Below are 20,409 nucleotides of genomic sequence, written 5' to 3' on the forward strand. Positions count from 1 at the left end.
ACTCAGCTCTGTGTCACTGTCATTGAACCCTCTGCTTTCCTTTAAAACAACCTCCCAAGTGTACAGTATTCATAAGCCTTGGGCTTAAGCTTTGGGTTCAGATTGCTAAGTGAATGTTGATACTTAACCCTTAATATCTTCAGGGACTTGGGTTAAAAGTAGGGCTGATATTTTTATTTTTTTATTTAGTTGATCAGTCTCCCAGTTCAGTGGGAGTTCACCTGAGAACCACATGCAAGGTGCTCCCTCAGAGATCTTGCAAAGCAAAACAAGAAGTCAATGAAAATATCATTTAAGTAAATGTGAACATTATCGTAGCTTTAGTATAGCTGCCCTTTTTGATCACGATTGCATGAATTGTGGAGCTTGCACTTTAATAAACAAAGGCTGTCAATCATTCTTGGAAGAAAAGGCCCATATTTCATAACTCTCCTATTCTCTGTTTCTGAAACATACCGTATTTTTTGCTGTATAAGACTCAGTTTTTCCCCTCCTAAAAAGTGAGGGGAAATGTGTGTGCGTCTTACGGAGTGAATGCAGGCTGCGCAGCTATCCCAGAAGCCAGAACAGCAAGAGGGATAGCTGCTTTCACTGCATAGCGATCCCTCTTGCTGTTCTGGCTTCTGAGATTCAGAATATTTTTTTTCTTGTTTTCCTCCTCCAAAAACTAGGTGCGTCTTGTGGTCTGGTGCGTCTTATAGAGCGAAAAATACAGTACCTAACTAACCCTAAAAAAGAGTTACATGTACCTTATGTTCTAGTCCCATGAATTAAAATTTTATCTGATTCTTTCAAATGAGAGCAGAGCAGACACACACACACGCCCCCCTTCAAAAAATAACCTTCTCAGTGACAGTTGAGAGAACACTTCGAAATGTCCAAATGAAGTCATATAAATGCAGCAAAAGGAGAGCACAGACCCAGATCCACATCAGAATGTGTCCTGGGATGTTCATCCAAGTGTAGACGTTCTCTGCCTGCTCTCAATGAGACGCAGCATACTTGAATGGGCATTCTGAAGCACATTCTGGCATGGGTACAGCTGGGTTGGCTCTAGAATGAGGGCAGCACAGTTTTGCTTTCCTTGGCATCGCCCTGTAGTCAAATCTGATTGGCTCTAGGATGCTATCATTTTACATGATCCTCAATTGGCTGAGATTATGTAGCAAAGGAGAAAGATTTTTTTTTTTAATTAAAAAAATGGCACAGAAACAGCAATAGAGGAGAAATGACTGCAATAAAGAGCAGGTTTGAGCAGAATGCTTCTCCCCCCTATAAAACTTCACTTTAACTTTAAATGTTCAAGGGTGAACATTCAGTGCACTTTTAATTAAAATTGGCTTCCAGTGATTGATCAACTTCTTGCTTGAATAATCGATTAAATAGATTAAAGATTGCAGCCGTAGCTAAAGCCTCTTCTTAATTTTGTGCAGAGTTAGAAAAAACACAATATTTGCATTATTATGTGACATTGGAGTTTTGGTATGAATTAACCCAGACAGAAGCCAGCAACAACAATCCCAGTGTTAATCCTTTGCCAAAACATATTGCATGGTATCCAATGGTGCCCATTTGTCTGCAGATGAGACTTCTGTTTGTACAATAGGACCTCTCATTCCACCTGCAGTCCCCTCAAATCTGCTTCAGAAAGTTGTGAGACCCTCTGAAGCAGATGGAGGACTTGCCAGAGAGGTAAAAGAAGAAGAAATCCTGTCACGCAAGGAGAATTTCACCTACAGCTCCTAATTATTAATACTAAAGTAAAGCTTCTGTTTAAACATATACTAATCTGATGACTGAATAGAATAGAAAAAGCCGATGGAAGAGTCCATTGATTAAAAATGGAAACCAAACTGGCCCAGCTATTCTATACCCCCACAGGGGAGGAAATGATTACATTGGTTATTGATTATTGATTATATCAAGGCCTGTTACAATAGGATTAATAGACAATTAAAATAACCGCGAAGCACCAGCATGTTAAACTCATCACTTTGGGAGGAATAGTGGAAATGTAGACCTCTGAAACTTGGTAACTAAGTTAAATTGATTTTGCATGATTGTTGCCAAGTTACGGTCAGTGTAGCTGATTTTTACTTAAAAGCCTTCACATTTCATGCAGCAATGAATATTCCAAATGTCGGTGAATGCTGGCATGCATGTGTGAATGTTGACAATCCCGGTTGAAGTTACTAAATGTCTGAAAACAGATAGGCATTTCCCCATTATATCAGTATTCACTGGCGTATGTTCTGAGTCACATTTAAGTGATTGTCAGCATTCACCTGTTCTTCTGTGTTTTTGGATACTTGCTAATTTTGGGCTTTCTCTATAGTATACTTTTACATTTGCACACACATAAACAAACTTTGTTTGTTTGATGTGAATGACCAACCAGGTTCCTTTCAGGAACAGTGGCCACCTCCCAAATTATACCCGCGGCCTGGAAGCCATTAAAGCTCTTCATGCTTTTCCAAGGCAGTGTAGTTTGTAGGAGAAACTCGCCCATGATGGCCTTATGATACTAAGTGCCAAGAGACGAGACCTTCATGTTCCAAATCAACAAAGAGCTAGACAAGTAGAAGTTTGACAGTGAAAAGATCTTATTTAATGACCTCTCCTGAAAAACGCAACTCAAGCATAAAGTAGCATGTGGTTCTTATCACAATCTTGACATCTTAATTCATACTTGTCATAATAATTGTGCTTTTTGAGCATGTGTGTGTCTGCATGCAACTTTTTGGGTTGTGCTCAACATGAGTTGTGTGGTATTTTTGCAACTCATGATAATAAAGTTGCAGTTCTATCATGTCAACATTAGTTCTGTCATTGTATGTGTCTGCATCTCTCTGTTAAATACATATGTCCCATGATGTGTAAATGTTCATATAGGGTTGGTTTGTTTAACTGGCAAATCAGACACTGAGTAGGATAGCTAGTTTATCTTGTACATTTTTGTACAAACAGTTAAAAAGTGAATTCAACTGTATTTGTATTAATAAAGTCTCTTTTTTTTTGTTTTTGCTGTTTCCATTTTAAATAATTACCCTTCTTATTTTCTTTTGTTTTCTGCAGTGCTTTCCATGATTATGATGGTGATAATAAGATACATTTCAAGAGTACTTGTTTGGATTTTAACAATTCTTGTTGTTCTGGGATCACTTGGTAAGTTGCTGAAGCTGGTCGATGATGATGATGGTAGTGATGATGATGATGATGATGATTGGGTTGCCCTAGCCACTCTGGGTGGCTTCCAACAAATTAAAACACAGTAAGACATCAGACATTAAAAACTTCCCTATACAGGGCTTCATTCAGATGTTTTCTGAAAGACAGATAGTTGTTTATTTCCTTGGCATCTGATGGAAGGGTGTTCCACAGGGTGGGCGCCACTACCAAGAAGGCCCTGTCTCTGGTTTCCTGTAACCTCACTTCTTGCAGTGAAGGAACCAACTGAGCCTCAAGCGACAGCAAAGGATCCAGGAGGACTGCCAAGCTACATACCCACTCCTTCAGAGAGAATGTAACCCCATCAAGAGCAGGCAACCTCCCATCCATCCGGTCTAGGGAACCACCCACTAACAGCTCCTCAGTCTTATCTGGATTGAGCTCTAGTTTGTTGGCTCTCATCCAATCCATTACCAAGGCACATTCACTGCCTCTCCTGCAGATGTAACGGAGAAGTAGAGCTGTATGTCATTGTCATATTGCTGACAACGTCCTCCAAAACTCTGGATGGCCCCACTCAGTGGTTTCACATAGATATTAAATAACACAGGGGATCAAATTGAGCCCTGAGGAGCTCCACATTGAAGGCTCCATGGGGTTGAAAAGTACTCCGCAAGCAACACCCTCTGGTTGTTGAGCTCCCAAGTAGGACTGGAAGCACCAGAAAGCGATGACACCTACCCCCAACTCAGACAGCTTCTCCGGGCAGATACTATGGTTGATGGTACTGAAAGCCGCGAAGGGTTCGAGGAGAATTAACTAGGACATATTTCCCCTGTCTCTCTCCCAACAAATGCAGGGCGACCAAAGCAGTTTCTGTGCCAAAACTGGGCCTAAACCCCAATTGAAATTGATCTAGAAAATCCCATGTGTTTGTGTGTGGCTTTTTTTAACTAGTGTGGTCCTATACTGGACGCCCTCTATCCAAATGGTCCCTTAGCTATGGGTAACTATCTGCCAGAATCCAGATCACATGCAAGCCTCATTCCCAACGTTGTCATGGACCTCATCCAGCCCCTGCCCTTCCCATGTTGCACAGGAAATCACTGCATGGAGCTTCTACTTGTGTACATTCGAATACGAGTAGAACCCCTTGGAGTGATCAGAATCCCTGATAAAGCAGTGTCCTTGATCACCTGGAAGACTTTACTTGTGTTCAAGTGAAGCCTGTGCAACGCTGGGAAGGTCAGGGACGGAGCCAAGGGTGGGGGTTGCACACAATGGCATTGTTGAAGTGGGGCTTGTGTATGTCCCCTTCCTCTGTCCACACATTGGCATTTGTCTGCTCAGGCAAATGTTGAAGCATGACTTGAGAACAGGCGCATACGTCCTCCTGGGTTGTTCTATGAGCATTGCAAAGATGGGAGTTCATTTTCCTGCCTTTAAAGAGAGACACTGGAGGAGATCAGTAGGGAAGTGATGCTTCCCTTTGTCCTTCTTGCTTCCTTTAAAGCCATTCACCTTCTACTTCAGAAACAATTGATTTGCAGCCATTGTTGCACTATTAAAGCTATGCCCATGGGAGCAATATCCATTTGGTTTAAGGATTTATGGGACTGAATGAGGATGCGGCCAATTATTAGGAAGAAAAATAAAGGGACAAAGCATTGGCAATATTTACATTCCACAATTACCTCCCATTGATGATTTCAGGGAATAAGACTTGGCTGAATAGAAAAGTGCAAAAGAAGCAGGCAAGGGAAATAAAGCGATACAAGATAAAAAGCAATAAAATTACAAGAGTGTTCTTGGCTGTCTTTGCCCTAATTGTATGGATGCGCTGCATCAATATTGGCAAGAGGCATTTGTGAAAAGCCACCCACAAACAGCAGTTTTCTTCAAGCCAGCAGTTGGAGGAGGAAGCAGATAACCCTTCCCACCTCAGGATCCTTGGGCAAGACGATTTGGAGATCGGAGAAGAGGGCATTTATTTATAGAATTCCGAGTTTCAGTTTCCGGCAAACAGAATGTGCTCAAAGCAGGATACAAAGGAGCAGGGAAAACAATAGTTGAAAGAGTATTAAGCAGTTAAGATGGTTGTCTCCTGTCAAGTTATCATTTCAGCGAAAACAGCATCCATCCAAGGGAACTGAGAAGTTCAGCTGAGGTAAAAAATGTATTGGGGGGGGGGGAGGGCAAATGGATGCTCCATTGATCCCAGCTTAAAAAAAAAAAGCCCTCTTAGTTCTCACCAGTGATGAAGGTGGAATGCAAAGCAAGGCCTCAAGAAATAGGGAGACATCTATGAGCAGGCTTCAGGGAGAGGTGCCAGTTGCGATTCTGGTTCGTGCCGATCATCCTATCCTAGCCTATTGAGTGTCTTAGTTAATCATTCCTGTGTATAACCTTTTTCTTGCCTGGAACTCCTCAGCTTCTAATTATGGAACAGCATCATAGCTGTGGTAAGATGTCTTGTAAAAAGCAAGCCCTCTTTGATCAGTTGTCTTTTGCGATATCAGAATGTCACACCGTCCTGACATTTATGTTGCAGCAGATCAGTTAAGTCTGAGTCTAGCCTGGTAAAGGATGAAACTGGCCAAGCTAATTGTGCTCTTTATACGTTATTACACATATGTTGTGAAACTGAAATGCACAATTTCTTCTTCTTCGTGAGCACAGGTGGTACAGGAGTATTGTGGTGGTTGTACGCCAAGCAGCGGAAGTCTCCTAGCGATACTCTTACAGTTGATCAGCTTCAAATAGCCAAAGACAATCGTCAGGCCCTTCTGATCTATGCCATTGCAGCTACAGTCTTCACGGTACGTATTTAATAGCTGTGGAGTCAGGGCTCCTTGACACATGCTGCAGATCTGTGTAGGCCAGAGAAGGAAGCAAAGTATTCAGCTTCACGGCTGCAAATGACAGCTTTCTCGTTCATGCAGTAAGCATTTGCAATTCATATGTGCGATGCTGTACACAGGTACAGGCCTTCCCCCCTAGTCCCTGTAGGAAAACATGAAGCAACCCTCATACATTGTGGAGTATCAGGTAGGTTTTCTATGCAGGAAGAAAGCAGGCAGGCTTCTATGCTGCCTCCCACAGGGCCTGGAACCTGCCACATCAATTAGGACATTGGGTTGTATCCAATATCAGTCATACTGAGATTCTGGAATTAATGAAAATTAACGGACACGACCAACAAAGATGCATTCATTTCAATGGATCTTTTCTGAGTAAAAATTAGTTGATGCAACCCGTAGTGCATATGTCCCTCTCATGTCACCCATGTGCCCCTTTCTCACAATTCACGTTATAAGCTCTGTACTTGGTAGGGAAAGTGCACAAAGCCAAGGTTTGCTCCTGCATATTGCCAAATGTGCAACTAAGCACTGAGGAGGGGCGGAGGAAGGAGGGTGCGGGCTGCCCTGGGTGTCCCCACTGAGGGGGAGTGACAAAATGCCAGGTAGCACTCACCGCGGGGCCTGCAGCATGCCAAAGCCACATGTCTCTCCTGGGAGTGACGCAGTGGCTTGGGCGCACGCAGGCTCCACGCTGCCCAAATGGTCTGCCCGCTGCCTCCCCCCCAGCTGTAGGGCAGCTGAGTGGAGGAGGCAGGCAGACTCTGGCAGCCCCAGAGGCTTGCCTCGCCCTGCCCCTATGGGCGCACCGCCCCAGGCACCCAAGCAGCTTCCTCCGCCGCTGGCACTAAGATCTTATATGAACCAGCCCATAGAAATCCATTGACAGCAGTGCAGTTATACCAACATTATGGCTGTTGTTTTCTTTCTCTATGTGTGTGAGTGAGAGATGGACAGGTGTCAGTGGTAATGAAGGGTTTTTCTTTTGTTTTTAGCATGAGAAGGATGAGTTTGGAGGCTAGGAGAGGGATATATAAAATAATAAATGCTTAAATTTACATATGGAGCTAGTGGTAGTGTTCATCTGCATAGTGATGTACAGTGGTACCTCTGGATACGAACGGGATCCGTTCCGGAGCCCTGTTCGCATCTAGAAGCAAACGTAACTAGCGACAGCATGTCTGCACGCATGCGCAAGCGGTGAAACCCGGAAGTAACGCACTCCGTTACTTCCGGTTTGCCGTGGAGCGCAACCTGAAGCGCATTCAACCCGAGGTATGACTGTAAGCTTTGCTCTTAAACCAGAAATGTAAGGAAGTGGAAGTATAGTGAAATATCCTTGGTTAGATACACACTTCAGTAAGTTACCACTTTTTGAAATACTGGTGGGCAGCAAAAGGGCTGCATCAGTTGGTGGGCAGGCTCAGGTTTTTCTGACCAGTTATGTCCTGTGATGCCCATAAATGCACCCATTATTGTTACTAGGTGGCTCATGAAGTCAGGATGACATCATACATTTTGTAATGAAGACTAAGGCTAGGAACATTACATATAAAATTAAATTTTGGAGCTGTGGGTGAGACTTTTGAGTCTTGTCGCAGTAGGTAAAATTCAACTAAAACAAGCCTCCTTCCTTTTGCAGGTTATCTTACTGTTGATAATGTTAGTTATGCGCAAGCGAGTATCTCTCACCATTGCCTTGTTCCACGTGGCTGGCAAGGTCTTCATTCACCTGCCACTACTCGTCTTCCAGCCATTTTGGACGTTTTTTGCCCTCATGCTCTTCTGGATCTATTGGATCGCGGTCTTGCTCTTCCTAGGTACCACAGGTATGTAAATCCCGCACGATTTCATAATTCCTTTCTCCTTCTTTTTGGTAACCTCAGAAAGTGTTAGTGTCGCTCTTCTCTATTGACTGAATCAAATGAAATTCAGCCAAGTAAGTGAGTCTGCATTAAAATAAATGAAAACAAAACAAGGCATGAGTACTGTTAAATGCAGCATGGCTGATCTTTATGTATGAGCACATTGAGCCGTAGCTTCGCAGCAGGTGCGCATGGATGTTAAAGGCAGGCACTGAACTTTCCTGCTTTGTGTCTGCAGGAAAAGCATTTGAAAACTCCAGCCAATCCTGAATATGACAGCCCTTTTATTTTCTGTGATCTGCAATAGTGAATGCATTTCACCAATATTTAAAATTCTTCACCCTTTGCTGATTGGTTTCTTAGCCCAATTAGAGTGCTGATTTTAGCTTTTAAGACCCTGAACAGTGCACTCCTTGAATAGCTGAAGGATTGTCTCTTCTTATACGTACCTGCCTAATCGGGGGTGAGGAGCTGGTTCTGGCTGGCAGGCCAGATTTCTATCTGCCTCACCTCACCCCCAGACCAAATCTGACAGGTGGGCGGCGTGTTTTTGCACACACAGTTTGAAGTCAGAAACTGCTTGAAATCAGAACACCAAGCACCGTGCAACTGGGGGTTGCAAGACCCAACCATCGGCTGACCATGAGCGCTTGCACGTTGCTGTGCATGGCGCTTTGCGGACCCAACAATCAGCTGATCGTCGGAGCCTGCAGTGCCCAGGCCTCTGATCAGCTGATTGGCGGTTCCTGCAAACCCCCTTTGGCTGATCCGGGTCTTTACCCACTCCAAACCTGACATCATGTATCGTGTAAGGTGTAAGACGTGTGCACGATATATCAGGTGTTGGTGCGGGAGTTTGGTAGGCCTAATGAGACCCACAGGCAGGAGGGACCCCAGCCCAGCTTAGGTTAAGTTCAGATCCTTCTGCATTCCCCACTCTTTATGAGTTAGCAGACGGTTACACGGCAGAGGGACATTTCTGCTTTGTGGCACCATCATTCTGAAATGGCCTCCTGAAAGAAGCCCTTTTGGACCCATTATTGCTGGCCTTCTGCCTCGGTAGCTCAGTCAGTCGAGCATGAGACTCTTAATCTCAAGGTCGTGGGTTCAAGTCCCATGTTGGGCAAAAGATTCCCGCATTGCAGGGGGTTGGACTAGATGACCCTATCAAGTCTACAATTCTATGATTCTATGTTGTAAAGGCATAGGGACGCGGGTGGCGCTGTGGGTTAAACCACAGAGCCTAGGACTTGCCGATCAGAAGGTCGGCGGTTCGAATCCCCACGATGGGATAAGCTCCCATTGCTCGGTCCCTGCTCCTGCCAACCTAGCAGTTTGAAAGCACGTCAAAGTGCAAGTAGATAAATAGGTACCGCTCTGGCGGGAAGGTAAACGGTGTTTCTGTGCGCTGCTCTGGTTCGCCAGAAGCGGCTTAGTCCTGCTGGCCACATGACCCGGAAACTGTACGCCAGCTCCCTCAGCCAATAAAGTGAGATGAGCGCCACAACCCCAGAGTCGGCCACGACTGGACCTAATGGTCAGGGGTCCCTTTACCTTTACCTTTACCTTTATGTTGTAAAGGCATGGCTCTTCTATAGTGCATGTGGAGGCTATAGGACAGGGGTCTGCAACCTTTAAGACAAAATGAGCCACTTGGACCCGTTTCCGAAGGGGGAAAAACTGGGAGCCGCAAAACCATTGCGACATTTAAAACAAATATATCTCCGGAGCCGCGATCTGACAGCGGGCGGGAAGGTGACGTCGGGACGGTGCGTGACTAACGCACGCACCACCCCCATGCGACGTCACAGCCAGTACAGCGCCCGCCACAGTGGGGAGTGTCGGGGCGCACAATGCGCCTCCTCCCCTCGCTAGTATCCGCCCCCGAGCCACGGCAAAGGTGTAAAAGAGCCACATGCGGCTCCGGTGCTGCGGGTTGCAGACCCCTGCTATAGGATAATGTAATGTTTGTACCCGGGCTGCTTTAAGTGTAATTTAGCAAATCTTAATAAGTTACTTGATTTGTCATACTGTGCTGTTTTTTTTAAAAAAAATAAAATTGAGATATGTTTGCTACCTCTGGAGTTCTTTTTTTTTTCTAAGACAGAAAGACAGTGGTTTTTTTTGTTTTTATTTTATTTTTTGAAATACCTGTAGAATATACCTCTGCCTCATAAAGCGAGGAGTTGCTCCATGAGCATAATTCTTTTGTTCCGATATTAAACATGTTGTATTGCTGTGGAATGGCTATTTTGAATGCCTTTCTCCCTTGCTCTTTATTTCTGCTTCTAGGTAGCCCTGTCAAAAACGACCAGGGCTTTGTAGAGTTCCAAGTTGCAGGCCCACTGAGGTACATGTGGTGGTATCACGTCGTGGGGTTAGTTTGGATCAGTGAATTCATCCTTGCCTGTCAACAGATGACTGTAGCAGGAGCCGTTGTGACATATTATTTTACAAGGTGAGAGATTCCGGGGCAGTTTAATCACGAGAGGCTGGTTCTCTAAAACCTCAGAAGTAAGCAGGGCATGGGCAGATGGTGTAATGAGAAAATGAAACTCGAAGGCAAAGCCTCCAGTAATGTGCTTGGCTGGTTTTGATCTGTTATAAATGCATTTGCTCCAATACAGTCTATTCGATTATTCACCTAGGACATAGTTTCTGTGTAAACAGCACCTTGGTCAATATTGGATCTGATACGTCTGCAGTGGCTGTTTAGCATATGACTAGCGTGTGACTATATCAGAGGCGATCAAAGTTCAATACTGCTGGGTGTGGTGCTTTGTTTGCTGAGGCCTGTAGGCTAAATATGAAAAAATGCTAAGTACAAAAAAATATATATTGTATGTTAGATGAGCAACAGAGAGCACTGTTCCCACCCCCACCCCTGCAGTTACGCTGTTCTGATCTGTATGACCTATGCCATGGGTAGGCAAACTAAGGCCCGGGGGCTGGATCCGGCCCAATTATCTTCTCAATGTGGCCTGTGGACGGTCCGGTAATCAGCATGTTTTTACATGAGTAGAATGTGTGCTTTTATTTAAAATGCATCTCTGGGTTATTTGTGCGGCATAGGAATTCGTTCATTTTCTTCTTCTTCAAAATATAGTCCGTCCGTCCCCCAAAAGGTCTGAGGGACAGTGGACCGGCCCCCTGCTGAAAAAGTTTGCTGACCCGTGACCCCTGTCAAAACAAGTCTCAAATGAGAGAGGGTGCATTTTGTTAAGAATCACCATTCTTCAGATTATTTCATTTAAGTTAGACAGAAGACTGTTCCCTTCAAGGTTTAAGGGAGTAGTTTTCTGTCTAACGTGAATGAAATTCAGTATTGGAAGGCGGGGATTTATTAAATGTGATATTATTTATATTATAAATATAACTCTAAATCAAAAGTTACATTTATTAAAGCACCCAAAGATGATGATGATGATAAATCACTTTGCTTGTAAAACTCAAAGGAAAGAACTATACCAATGTAATATTTCCATTTACAGCAGCTTAAAATGCTGGAAGCACACTAAAACCAATAAACCACTGCTTGCAGATTGAAAGTATTCCCCTAAATGAGGGTATTGACTCTCCTTCCAGTCTCTTCATGAATTTAGACATCTTCAGGTGTCACCAGAGAGGGCTTTTTTGTTTTTATGAGAACAGTATGTGTCCACTGGCGTCTTCCACAGTCTCTGGCTGTCTTTCTGACAGTCTCTCTCATGTTATGCTCCTCATGCAAGTGGACCACTCCCAAGTGAATAAAATGGATGAAAGTTACATCCTGGGCTCCTGAGGAAACAGGTTACTCATGGTGACTTGGCATGGTTTAATTTCTGTTATATACCTTAAGCCAGGGGTCAGCAAGCTTTTTCAGCAGGGGGGCGGTCCTCTGTCCCTCAGACCTTGTGGGGAGCTGGACTATATTTTGGCGGGGGGGGGGGGGGAATGAACGAATTCCTATGCCCCACAAATAACCCAGAGATGCATTTTAAACAAAAGCACACATTCTGCTAATGTAAAAACACCAGGCAGGCCCCACAAATAACCCAGAGATGCATTTTAAATAAATGGGCACATTCTACTCATGTAAAAGCACGCTGATTCCCAGACCATCCACGGGCCAGATTTAGAAGGCGATTGGGCCGGATCCAGCCCTGGGCCTTAGTTTGCCTACCCATGCCTTAAGCTTCTCTCTCTCTTGAAATCGGCCGTTGTTCATTTACAGGCCTGTTTGTAAATAACCCAAGTTTTGCATGTTCTTTGCTATTTTTGTCAGGGACTTTTTGTGTGTGTTCATCAAGAATACTTGCGTAACTCTTAAAGCTATGTTTTTAAGAAATGAATTGCAGTCCTGTCTGAAAGGAGGAGCAAAGAGGCAGAGCAGAGGATAAAGACCGCATGAGATGTTTTAAGCACAGGTGAAAACTAGTGTCCGGTTTGTAGGATTTTTACCCAAGCGTACTAGTGGTTTGTCTTTCATCTAAACCAGTGTTTCCCAAACTTGGGTCTCCAGCTGTTTTTAGACTACACCTCCCAGCATCCCTAGCTAGCAGGACCAGTGGTCAGGGATGATGGGAGTTGTGGTCCAACAACAACTGGAGACCCAAGTTTGGGAAAAACTGATCTAAACTGTTGGTTTATTTTAGCCCCATAATATGTATAACCTGACACTCTGATTGTTTTGGTCTAGATAGCTAAACACACATATCGCTTCTTTGAATCAATTTCACTCCTTCAATAAGATCTTGACACACCTGGATCTCCTTTAACAGCCAGATGGAAAATCTCAGCTTAATAAATGATGTGCTTCTGTTGTGGATAATCTAAATCACAGTTTCCTGCTACATCTGAATGGGGAAACTGTGGTTTGATCTCAGTTTACTAACCAGGCTCTAAAATCCTGGTTTCAGATCCTGGTTAGCTTGGTTTGTGTCTTTTGATACTTTTACGAAATTGGTGCCATCATTTTGTCTGCCATAGTATATGGAGACGATCGGATCAGTTCTGTGTGAAATCAAAATCTTATTTTCTGCTAATGAAGCAGAACTTCATAGCCATCTCAAAGCCAGCAAGGGGCTGCCATAATGTGATATGTAAAAAATTAATTTGAACAAGAAAACACATGATATCAGTTAACGCTGTAATAGACAATACATGTTACTAGATAGTTCTGCCTTCTTAATCAAGAATCCCTTTAGTCTCTTTGTTTCTTGGGCTTTATGGACAGAGGTCTTAATGATTGCTGAGACTTACCACAGAACTACCATGTAGGGTCCTTCGCATCTCAAGTTGGCCTCTGAGTAACACTGTTGCTACCTGTTTTTGCCTGCTGATGCTATCTGTTGTCACTGTTTTTGTATTTTTTAATTTCTCTCTACAGAGAAAAACGGAATCTGCCATTCACACCTATTCTGGCGTCTGTCAATCGCTTGATCTGTTACCACCTAGGAACTGTGGCTAAAGGGTCTTTCATTATTACCTTAGTGAAGATTCCACGAATGATACTCATGTATATTCATACCCAAGTCAAAGGAAAAGTAAGGGGAACACTTTGCTATAGAAGTGTGGGCCATTGGTGGAACTGACAGATGAAAAATGTAAATAGAGCATAAGAACAGCCCGGCTGGGTCCCCAAAACTGATCTAGTTCAGCATTTTGCTCCCCAAAGTGACAAGCCAGATATACCTCTGGATTAAAAAGGAGAGTTGCCTTCTCTCCCTCATGAGTAGAACAAGCCTTCTGAAGCAAAAGTGGCAAAAACACCTATTTGGGGGTAGTGCAGAAAAGGGGCAAAAAACAGATTCTGTTGGGGCCTGTTTTTTTTATTATTTAACTAAATGCACATTTAGAAAATGCACATATATCTTTAGAATGTCATTTGGACAATTGAATAGTCAAGATCAGTGTTTCCCAAACTTAGGTCTCCAGCTGTTTTTGGACTCCCAGCATCCCTAGCTAGCAGGAGCAGTGATCAGGGATGATGGGAATTGCAGTCCAAAAACGGCTGGAGACCCGGGTTTGGGCAACACTGGTCCATATGTTGGCGGAAACTCTTGTGCTACCTTTTTAGACTTCTGTAATGGTTTATAGCTCAGCCTGTTCAAAAAGCGGTTGTCAAAAATAAAGGCTGTGTCACAGTATGATGTGGCTGGCCATTTCAGACACAAAGGAGGGATCTCAATGTTCTTGTCAACACGGCAGAATTTTCAGGTTGTGGATAAAGAAATGAAGCCAGACTTTTGAGAGCTTTTGGGAAGCTTTCTTCATGACTTTATACAGGAAAGTGGATGGTGAGATTCTTGGCCACTACAAGAGTCTAGATAATGAGAAGGGTGGGCCCCAAAGCTTGTCCCGTATGATCTGTGGGTTGATTCAGGCATGACCACCAACCACTTTTCCCACTGCACAATTCTTCCTCTGGAGTGATGGTGTCTCAGCATGAACCAGGCTAGACACAGAGAGGGCCATTTCCACCATTGCAGGAATAACTTTTGTCACCACAACTGTGGAAATAGCGGTTAACGTCTCTGTGTACTACCTGGATTACACTTAACTTTCTTTGCCTGATTCCATCTTCCACATGATTTCTCTCCCTCATGGCGGGAAAAAGAAGGGTTTTTTGCATGTTTGACTTGGTCTTATGTGACCACCAATTACAGTGGTGCCCCGCAAGACGAATGCCTCGCAAGATGGAAAACCCGCTAGACGAAAGGGTTTTCCGTTTTTCGATGCGCTTCGCAAGACGAATTTCCCTATGGGCTTGCTTCGCAAGACGAAAACGTCTTGCGAGTCTTGCGATTTTTTTCGCTCCCCCCCCCTTTTTCTAAGCTGCTAATAGCCTTTTAGCCGCTAAGCCTTTAATAGCCGCTAATAGCGCTAAGCCGCTAAGCCGCTAATAGGGTTGCTTCGCAAGACGAAAAAACCGCTAGACGAAGAGACTCGCGGAACAGATTATTTTCGTCTTGCGAGGCACCACTCCACAGGAGCAATTACAGAGGAAGCATATGTGTAAATTGAGACTTGTATATGAAACTACTTACCATTTAGATACCAACCCACGCCCTAACACTTAATGCAATTAAATGTTTTCTCTGATTATTATTTCCGTTTTGTTGTTGCTGTTCTCCCCATCTTAGGAAAATGCCTGCGCTAGATGTATGTTGAAAGCCTGCATTTGCTGCCTTTGGTGTTTAGAAAAGTGCCTGACTTACCTAAATCAGGTAAGAATTATTTTTTATTTCCCTGGCATTCCTTTTCAAAGGCTGGAAAGTTTAACTTCAACCTTCTAGCAATCGGCTCTAAACTGAGAGATGCTGAATGGTATGTTGACGTTTGAATGCACTTACGGACTTCAAGAATCTCTGCTGAAATCAAAGTGCGTTGTAGTCTCTCAGAGGTTCCTTGGCTGTAAAGAAGAACAAGTCTAATGTTTTGGAGGAGAAAACATCATGAAACTGTTGCCTATGAGCTAAAACACATTTTGTGCAACGGTTAAATATGGGTCTATTACAGTGTGTACGCCTTGCAATAAGAGTGAAAATCTTAAAACACCGGGCATTTTAGAAAGTGAGCATTTGTGGATTGTCCTCATTTGCAGGACACCCACAATGAATTGCAGTGGACAAACTATATCATACACAAGTTTCCTTTGATAGAAACATGGAGGTGGGTGGGTGTTTAATGGACAGTTTAATGGTGAACCTGGCATGTTGCATCCTGTTCTATGTGCAGGAAGGGCCAGATAATAACCCCCCCCTCCCCAGTTTATCTAGATTATCTTTTTGGTCTGTTCATCAGATCTTGCACAGACCTTCACTGTTTGCTATGATGGTGACTAAGTGAAGGGTTGTATCCGTCAAAAACTCACGTTAATGTCTATGAAGGTCTTAGATGTCGGGGAGTTTGAATGGAAGAAAACCTAACCAAATGGCATTCTGCCTCTCTTTCCCCAGAATGCATATACAGCCACAGCTATCAACAGCACCAACTTCTGCACCTCAGCAAAGGATGCCTTTGTGATACTAGTGGAGAACGCTCTGCGAGTGGCTGCCATAAACACAGTGGGAGACTTCATGCTCTTTCTAGGAAAGGTAGGGCTGTGCGAAAAATGGAAGTTCTCCTCAAACAGTCTCTTTCTCTTGCACACTGCTGGGCAGTGTGTACTCTGTGCCCAGAGGGTAACACTGGGGATTGCTTGTAAGCAGAGTTCTCCTTTCCCTCTTGCCTACCAGAGTAATATTCAAGGTGGTTAACAACAAACAACAGTGAAACAAATCATCACCAATCAAACAATTAAAATCCAGAAAGAGAAACACCACACAGTTGCTCAGTCGAGCCCAAAGTGGGGGGAAGAAATTCTGATAATTCTGACGGGGGGTGGGCAGTTAATTGCAGACTGAGATTCTTAGGAAGCTGAATTCTTCACCTGAGACCACATCCTGTACTTTTGCAGAATCATGGCATTCTCCCAACCCAGCTACTGTTCTTATGCTTTCACTTTCTTCTTGGAAGATAAACCAAAGGATGAGCCAATCTGACCATTTCAATGGACGTAGCTAGGAGGAACTAGCCAGGATGAATGACTATAGGAATGCAGACATTATCCAATTTGAGGAGTAAAAAGGAGCTTTTATTTTTCTAAATATTTGAAAGCTTATGATTTGGCCCTTGACTCCAAGACGTCTCTTTCTGAAGTCCCAGGTGGTTCAGTTTTGATCTTAACTTTTGCTGCTAGGTAACCCATGAACAAACCGTTTTTTTTTCCCCCTGTTTCAAAGCACGTTTTCTTTGACTGCAGTGCTCTTTGCACCAGTCTTCAAAGACAAATATGTCTACCGCCACCTCATGGCATTAGGGTCCTGCTTATGAATTCCTTCCCTCTTGCTCTTTGTGCATTAATTCATACTGCAACCAACCCAACTTCCAAGCGGAGACTTTGTAATCCCCCAAATAAACAAATCAATAAGTCGCGGTAGGAGTGAGCGCATAATTAGATATAATGGCCTTAGGGGGACTGGAGGGCACAGTGAGGTTTGCTTAGAATGGATTTGACATGTACCATGAAGGTCTCCCTCGAGGCAGGGAGAACACGTTTTTCAGATGGCTGAAAATAAAAGAACGATTGGAAATGCTGACATTAGCTCTGCAGAACACTCTCCGTTAATGTCAGTGAAACACTGCCACCCATACCAGACGAGCTCTGCTTTTCAACTTAAGCAAAGATACAGATTGAAGTAAGATGCAACGATCCATTTGTGCACGAAGTTATCATTAAAAAAAACAAGATTTGTGCCGGGAAATGCACTGAAAATAAATTTTTATGAAACGAACATGTATTTCTTGGGGAAATGCTTCTGAAAGAAACTTTGAAATGCTTTCCATTACTTTTCAAAAATGTGTACTAATGATTCTTAGGGAGAAGGAGCACTTTCCTTCTACAAGTGAGAAAAGAGATTGGAGGAATCTAATGATTCAGAGAGCAGCGTAGTCGTCATCTTGAGATACTTGCCACACATGCAGACCCATTTTTTTACCCAAATGATCCCAGTATGCTTTCTTGATGCTGTTCTCTAGAATAGGTATGAGTTAAGAGACAACTTCAGCTACCCCTCGGTGTGTGTATTTGTGAAATGTTTTGAAATTACCGTATTTTTCACTCCATAAGACGCACTTTTTTCCTCCTAAAAAGTAAGGGGAAATGTGTGTGCACCTTATGGAGCGAATGCAGGGGGGAGGCAGGCAGGAAAAGCCCCCAAGAGCCGCACACAAGCTCCGCGCGGCTCTTGCGGGCTTTTCTCCAGGAGGGAGAAGGGACTGATGCGGCCAGTCAGTCCCTTCTCCCTCCTCGTAGAAAAGCCCGCAGGAGCCATGCACCCTTTAAGGAGGGCGCAGCTCTTGTGGGCTTCTGCGGGAGGTGGGGGAATTTCCATAGCCGTGCGCAGCCTCTCCCAGCCGAAGGGGCTGCGCACGGCTAAAGAAGCCAATACAGCGAGCGCGATCCATCCCGCTCACTGTCTTGGCTTCCTCTTTAGCCGCGCGCAACCTCTCCAGTCGGGGGAGGCTGCACGCGGCTATGGCAGAAGCCAAGAAGAAGCTCTGGGAGAAGCGGACAGGCTTTTTTCCCTTGATTTTCCTCTCTAAAAACTAGGTGTGCCTTGTGGTCCGGTGCACCTTATGGAGCGAAAAATATGGTAAATAATGAATCTCCATGTGTGTTTCATACATACAGTGGTGCCTCGCAAGACGAAATTAATCCGTTCCGCGAGTCTCTTCGTCTTGCGGTTTTTTCGTCTTGCGAAGCACGGCTATTAGCGGCTTAGTGGATTAGCGGCTATTAACGGCTTAGCGGCTTTAAGAAAAAGGAAACAAACTCGCAAGAACTCGCAAGACGTTTTGTCTTGCGAAGCAAGCCCATAGGGAAATTCGTCTTGTGGAACGACTCAAAAAACGGAAAACCCTTTCGTCTAGCGAGTTTTTCGTCTTGCGAGGCATTCGTCTTGCGGGGCACCACTGTATTTTATGACATGTGTGTGCAGTATCTCACCACCCATTCTAGAAAGGCAAAGGACCACAATTGCCTCTGCAGAGCGGTTTCTGTATCTCCCTCTCTTCTCCAGATGTGGTTTAAGTGGAGGCTTGGCAACACCGAGAAGCTTGTGATATTCCTCATTAACTGTGTTTGCTCTCTGTCTGCTTTTCAGGTTCTAATAGTGTGCTGCACGGGCCTGGCAGGGATCATGCTGCTGAACTACCAACGGGACTACACGGTGTGGGTGCTGCCGCTCATCATTGTCTGCCTGTTTGCATTCTTAGTCGCTCACTGCTTCCTATCCATTTATGAAATGGTTGTGGACGTCCTCTTCTTATGTTTTGCCATTGACACCAAGTATAATGATGGCAGCCCTGGGAAGGAGTTCTACATGGATAAAGTTCTTATGGTAAGTTCTTTAGAATGTGGTGCGCTTCTGAATACAAGGAATCGTGTAGTGAAAAGAGCTTAAGAGTAGTGATAGGAGGAACTCTGTTCTGGTTTGCTTCATCATCTGGCTTGTCTCTTTGTGGGCCACTGTATTTTCTTAGCATATAAATCTGGCACGTAGGAAGGTGCTTGAAAGTTCAGTTCTTGTTTCCTGTGATGGCAGTCCAGCAAGATAGATAGATAGATAGATAGATAGATAGATAGATAGATAGATGCTAGTGGCAACAGTCCAGTAAGATAAAGATATACAGTATATATGGGGGAGAGAGCCATGTACTCAATCAGTTGCTTCTTTGAGGGTTCGGTGCTGTATCTGTTTGCTCTGCTGAAGAAGCAAGCACTAGATAATCTTGCTGGACCCTCGACCATATTTTGCAGGGAAACAGTATACAGTGGTACCTCGGGTTAAGAACTTAATTCATTCTGGAGGTCTGTTCTTAACCTGAAACTGTTCTTAACCTAAAGCACCACTTTAGCTAATGGGGCCTCCTGCTGCCACCATGCCGCCAGAGCACAATTTCTGTTCTTATCCTGAAGCAAAGTTCTCAACCCGAGGTACTATTTCTGGGTTAGCGGAGCCTGTAACCTGAAGCGTATGTAACCCGAGGTACCACTGTACCATGGTTTTCTGCTTTAGATATTGTGGTAAACTGTTGTTTGACACAAACCAGAACACAACCAATGGAAAACTAGTGCTCAAGAGTGTCAAGTTAGGAGCGGGGACGAAGTGGTTTATATCACCACACGGCTATGAAGTTCCCTGGGGAGCCTCAGGCCAGTCACATCACAGGATTGTTGTGAGAATGACATGGAGATGGACAACCTTGCACGTGACCCTGAGTTCATTGGAGGAAGGGTGGATAGTAGTGTAATAAACAAACAACAATCATTAAAGCAGAGAGCATGTGGAGAGAGGGAGGGAAGGGAGCACAAGTGCCAGATTTATTCCCGCAGCACCAAAGTGTGGTTTGACATTGCTTGCAAGCCAACTCATCATCTTGTTATGTTTACAAGAGCATGGGCAATAATGTCCCAGGGCCACCAGAGGAGGAGGGTACCCAACAAGCGTATCAGGAGTGCACCTCTTGCCCAAGCAACCCAGCTGGCACTGAGAAGAGGTCACGAAAACCGTAGGACAGTAGTGGGTGGTAGTTCTGTGGTCTGGCTGACAGGGACTGGTTTTCCCTATCTGGAAGCCCAGGTCTCATAACACAGGGGAAAATAGCCAAGTACCTATCATACCTCCTGGCAGCTCTTTAAAAGCATGGAAGACAAATCAAGGGAGGAAAATTCTCTCCACCATCTTCTCCAGTGTTCCAAAGACTGTAGTCTTCAACCATTTCAGATCCTACCCAAACATGCATTTGGGGGAACCATTTCTTAAATATTTTATCGTCTGCTTACATGGCAGTAGTAAAAGGGTAAAGGTAAAAGAGCCCTGGACGGTTAAGTCCAGTCAAAGGTGACTATGGGGTGCAGGGCTCCTCTCGCTTTCAGGCCGAGGGAGCCAGCATTTGTCCGCAGACAGCTTTCCGGGTCATGTGGCCAGCAT

At 44.3% G+C, this 20,409-nt stretch overlaps 1 protein-coding gene across 2 annotated transcripts in view; it reads left to right on the forward strand.

The window, feature by feature from the left end:
* Positions 1–20,409, forward strand: part of SLC44A1 (solute carrier family 44 member 1) — a 92,347-nt gene that overhangs the window by 59,748 nt on the left and 12,190 nt on the right. For both annotated transcript variants that reach the window (XM_028711360.2, XM_028711361.2), the window contains exons 7-14: positions 3,076–3,165; positions 5,848–5,987; positions 7,669–7,855; positions 10,184–10,349; positions 13,260–13,416; positions 15,016–15,099; positions 15,832–15,969; positions 18,580–18,816. In XM_028711360.2, the coding sequence (XP_028567193.1) occupies positions 3,076–3,165; positions 5,848–5,987; positions 7,669–7,855; positions 10,184–10,349; positions 13,260–13,416; positions 15,016–15,099; positions 15,832–15,969; positions 18,580–18,816 (1,199 nt within the window). The remainder of the gene's footprint in view (positions 1–3,075; positions 3,166–5,847; positions 5,988–7,668; positions 7,856–10,183; positions 10,350–13,259; positions 13,417–15,015; positions 15,100–15,831; positions 15,970–18,579; positions 18,817–20,409) is intronic.

The sequence above is a fragment of the Podarcis muralis genome, chromosome 17 (genome assembly GCF_964188315.1).
Source record: "Podarcis muralis chromosome 17, rPodMur119.hap1.1, whole genome shotgun sequence".
Lineage (NCBI taxonomy): Eukaryota > Metazoa > Chordata > Lepidosauria > Squamata > Lacertidae > Podarcis > Podarcis muralis.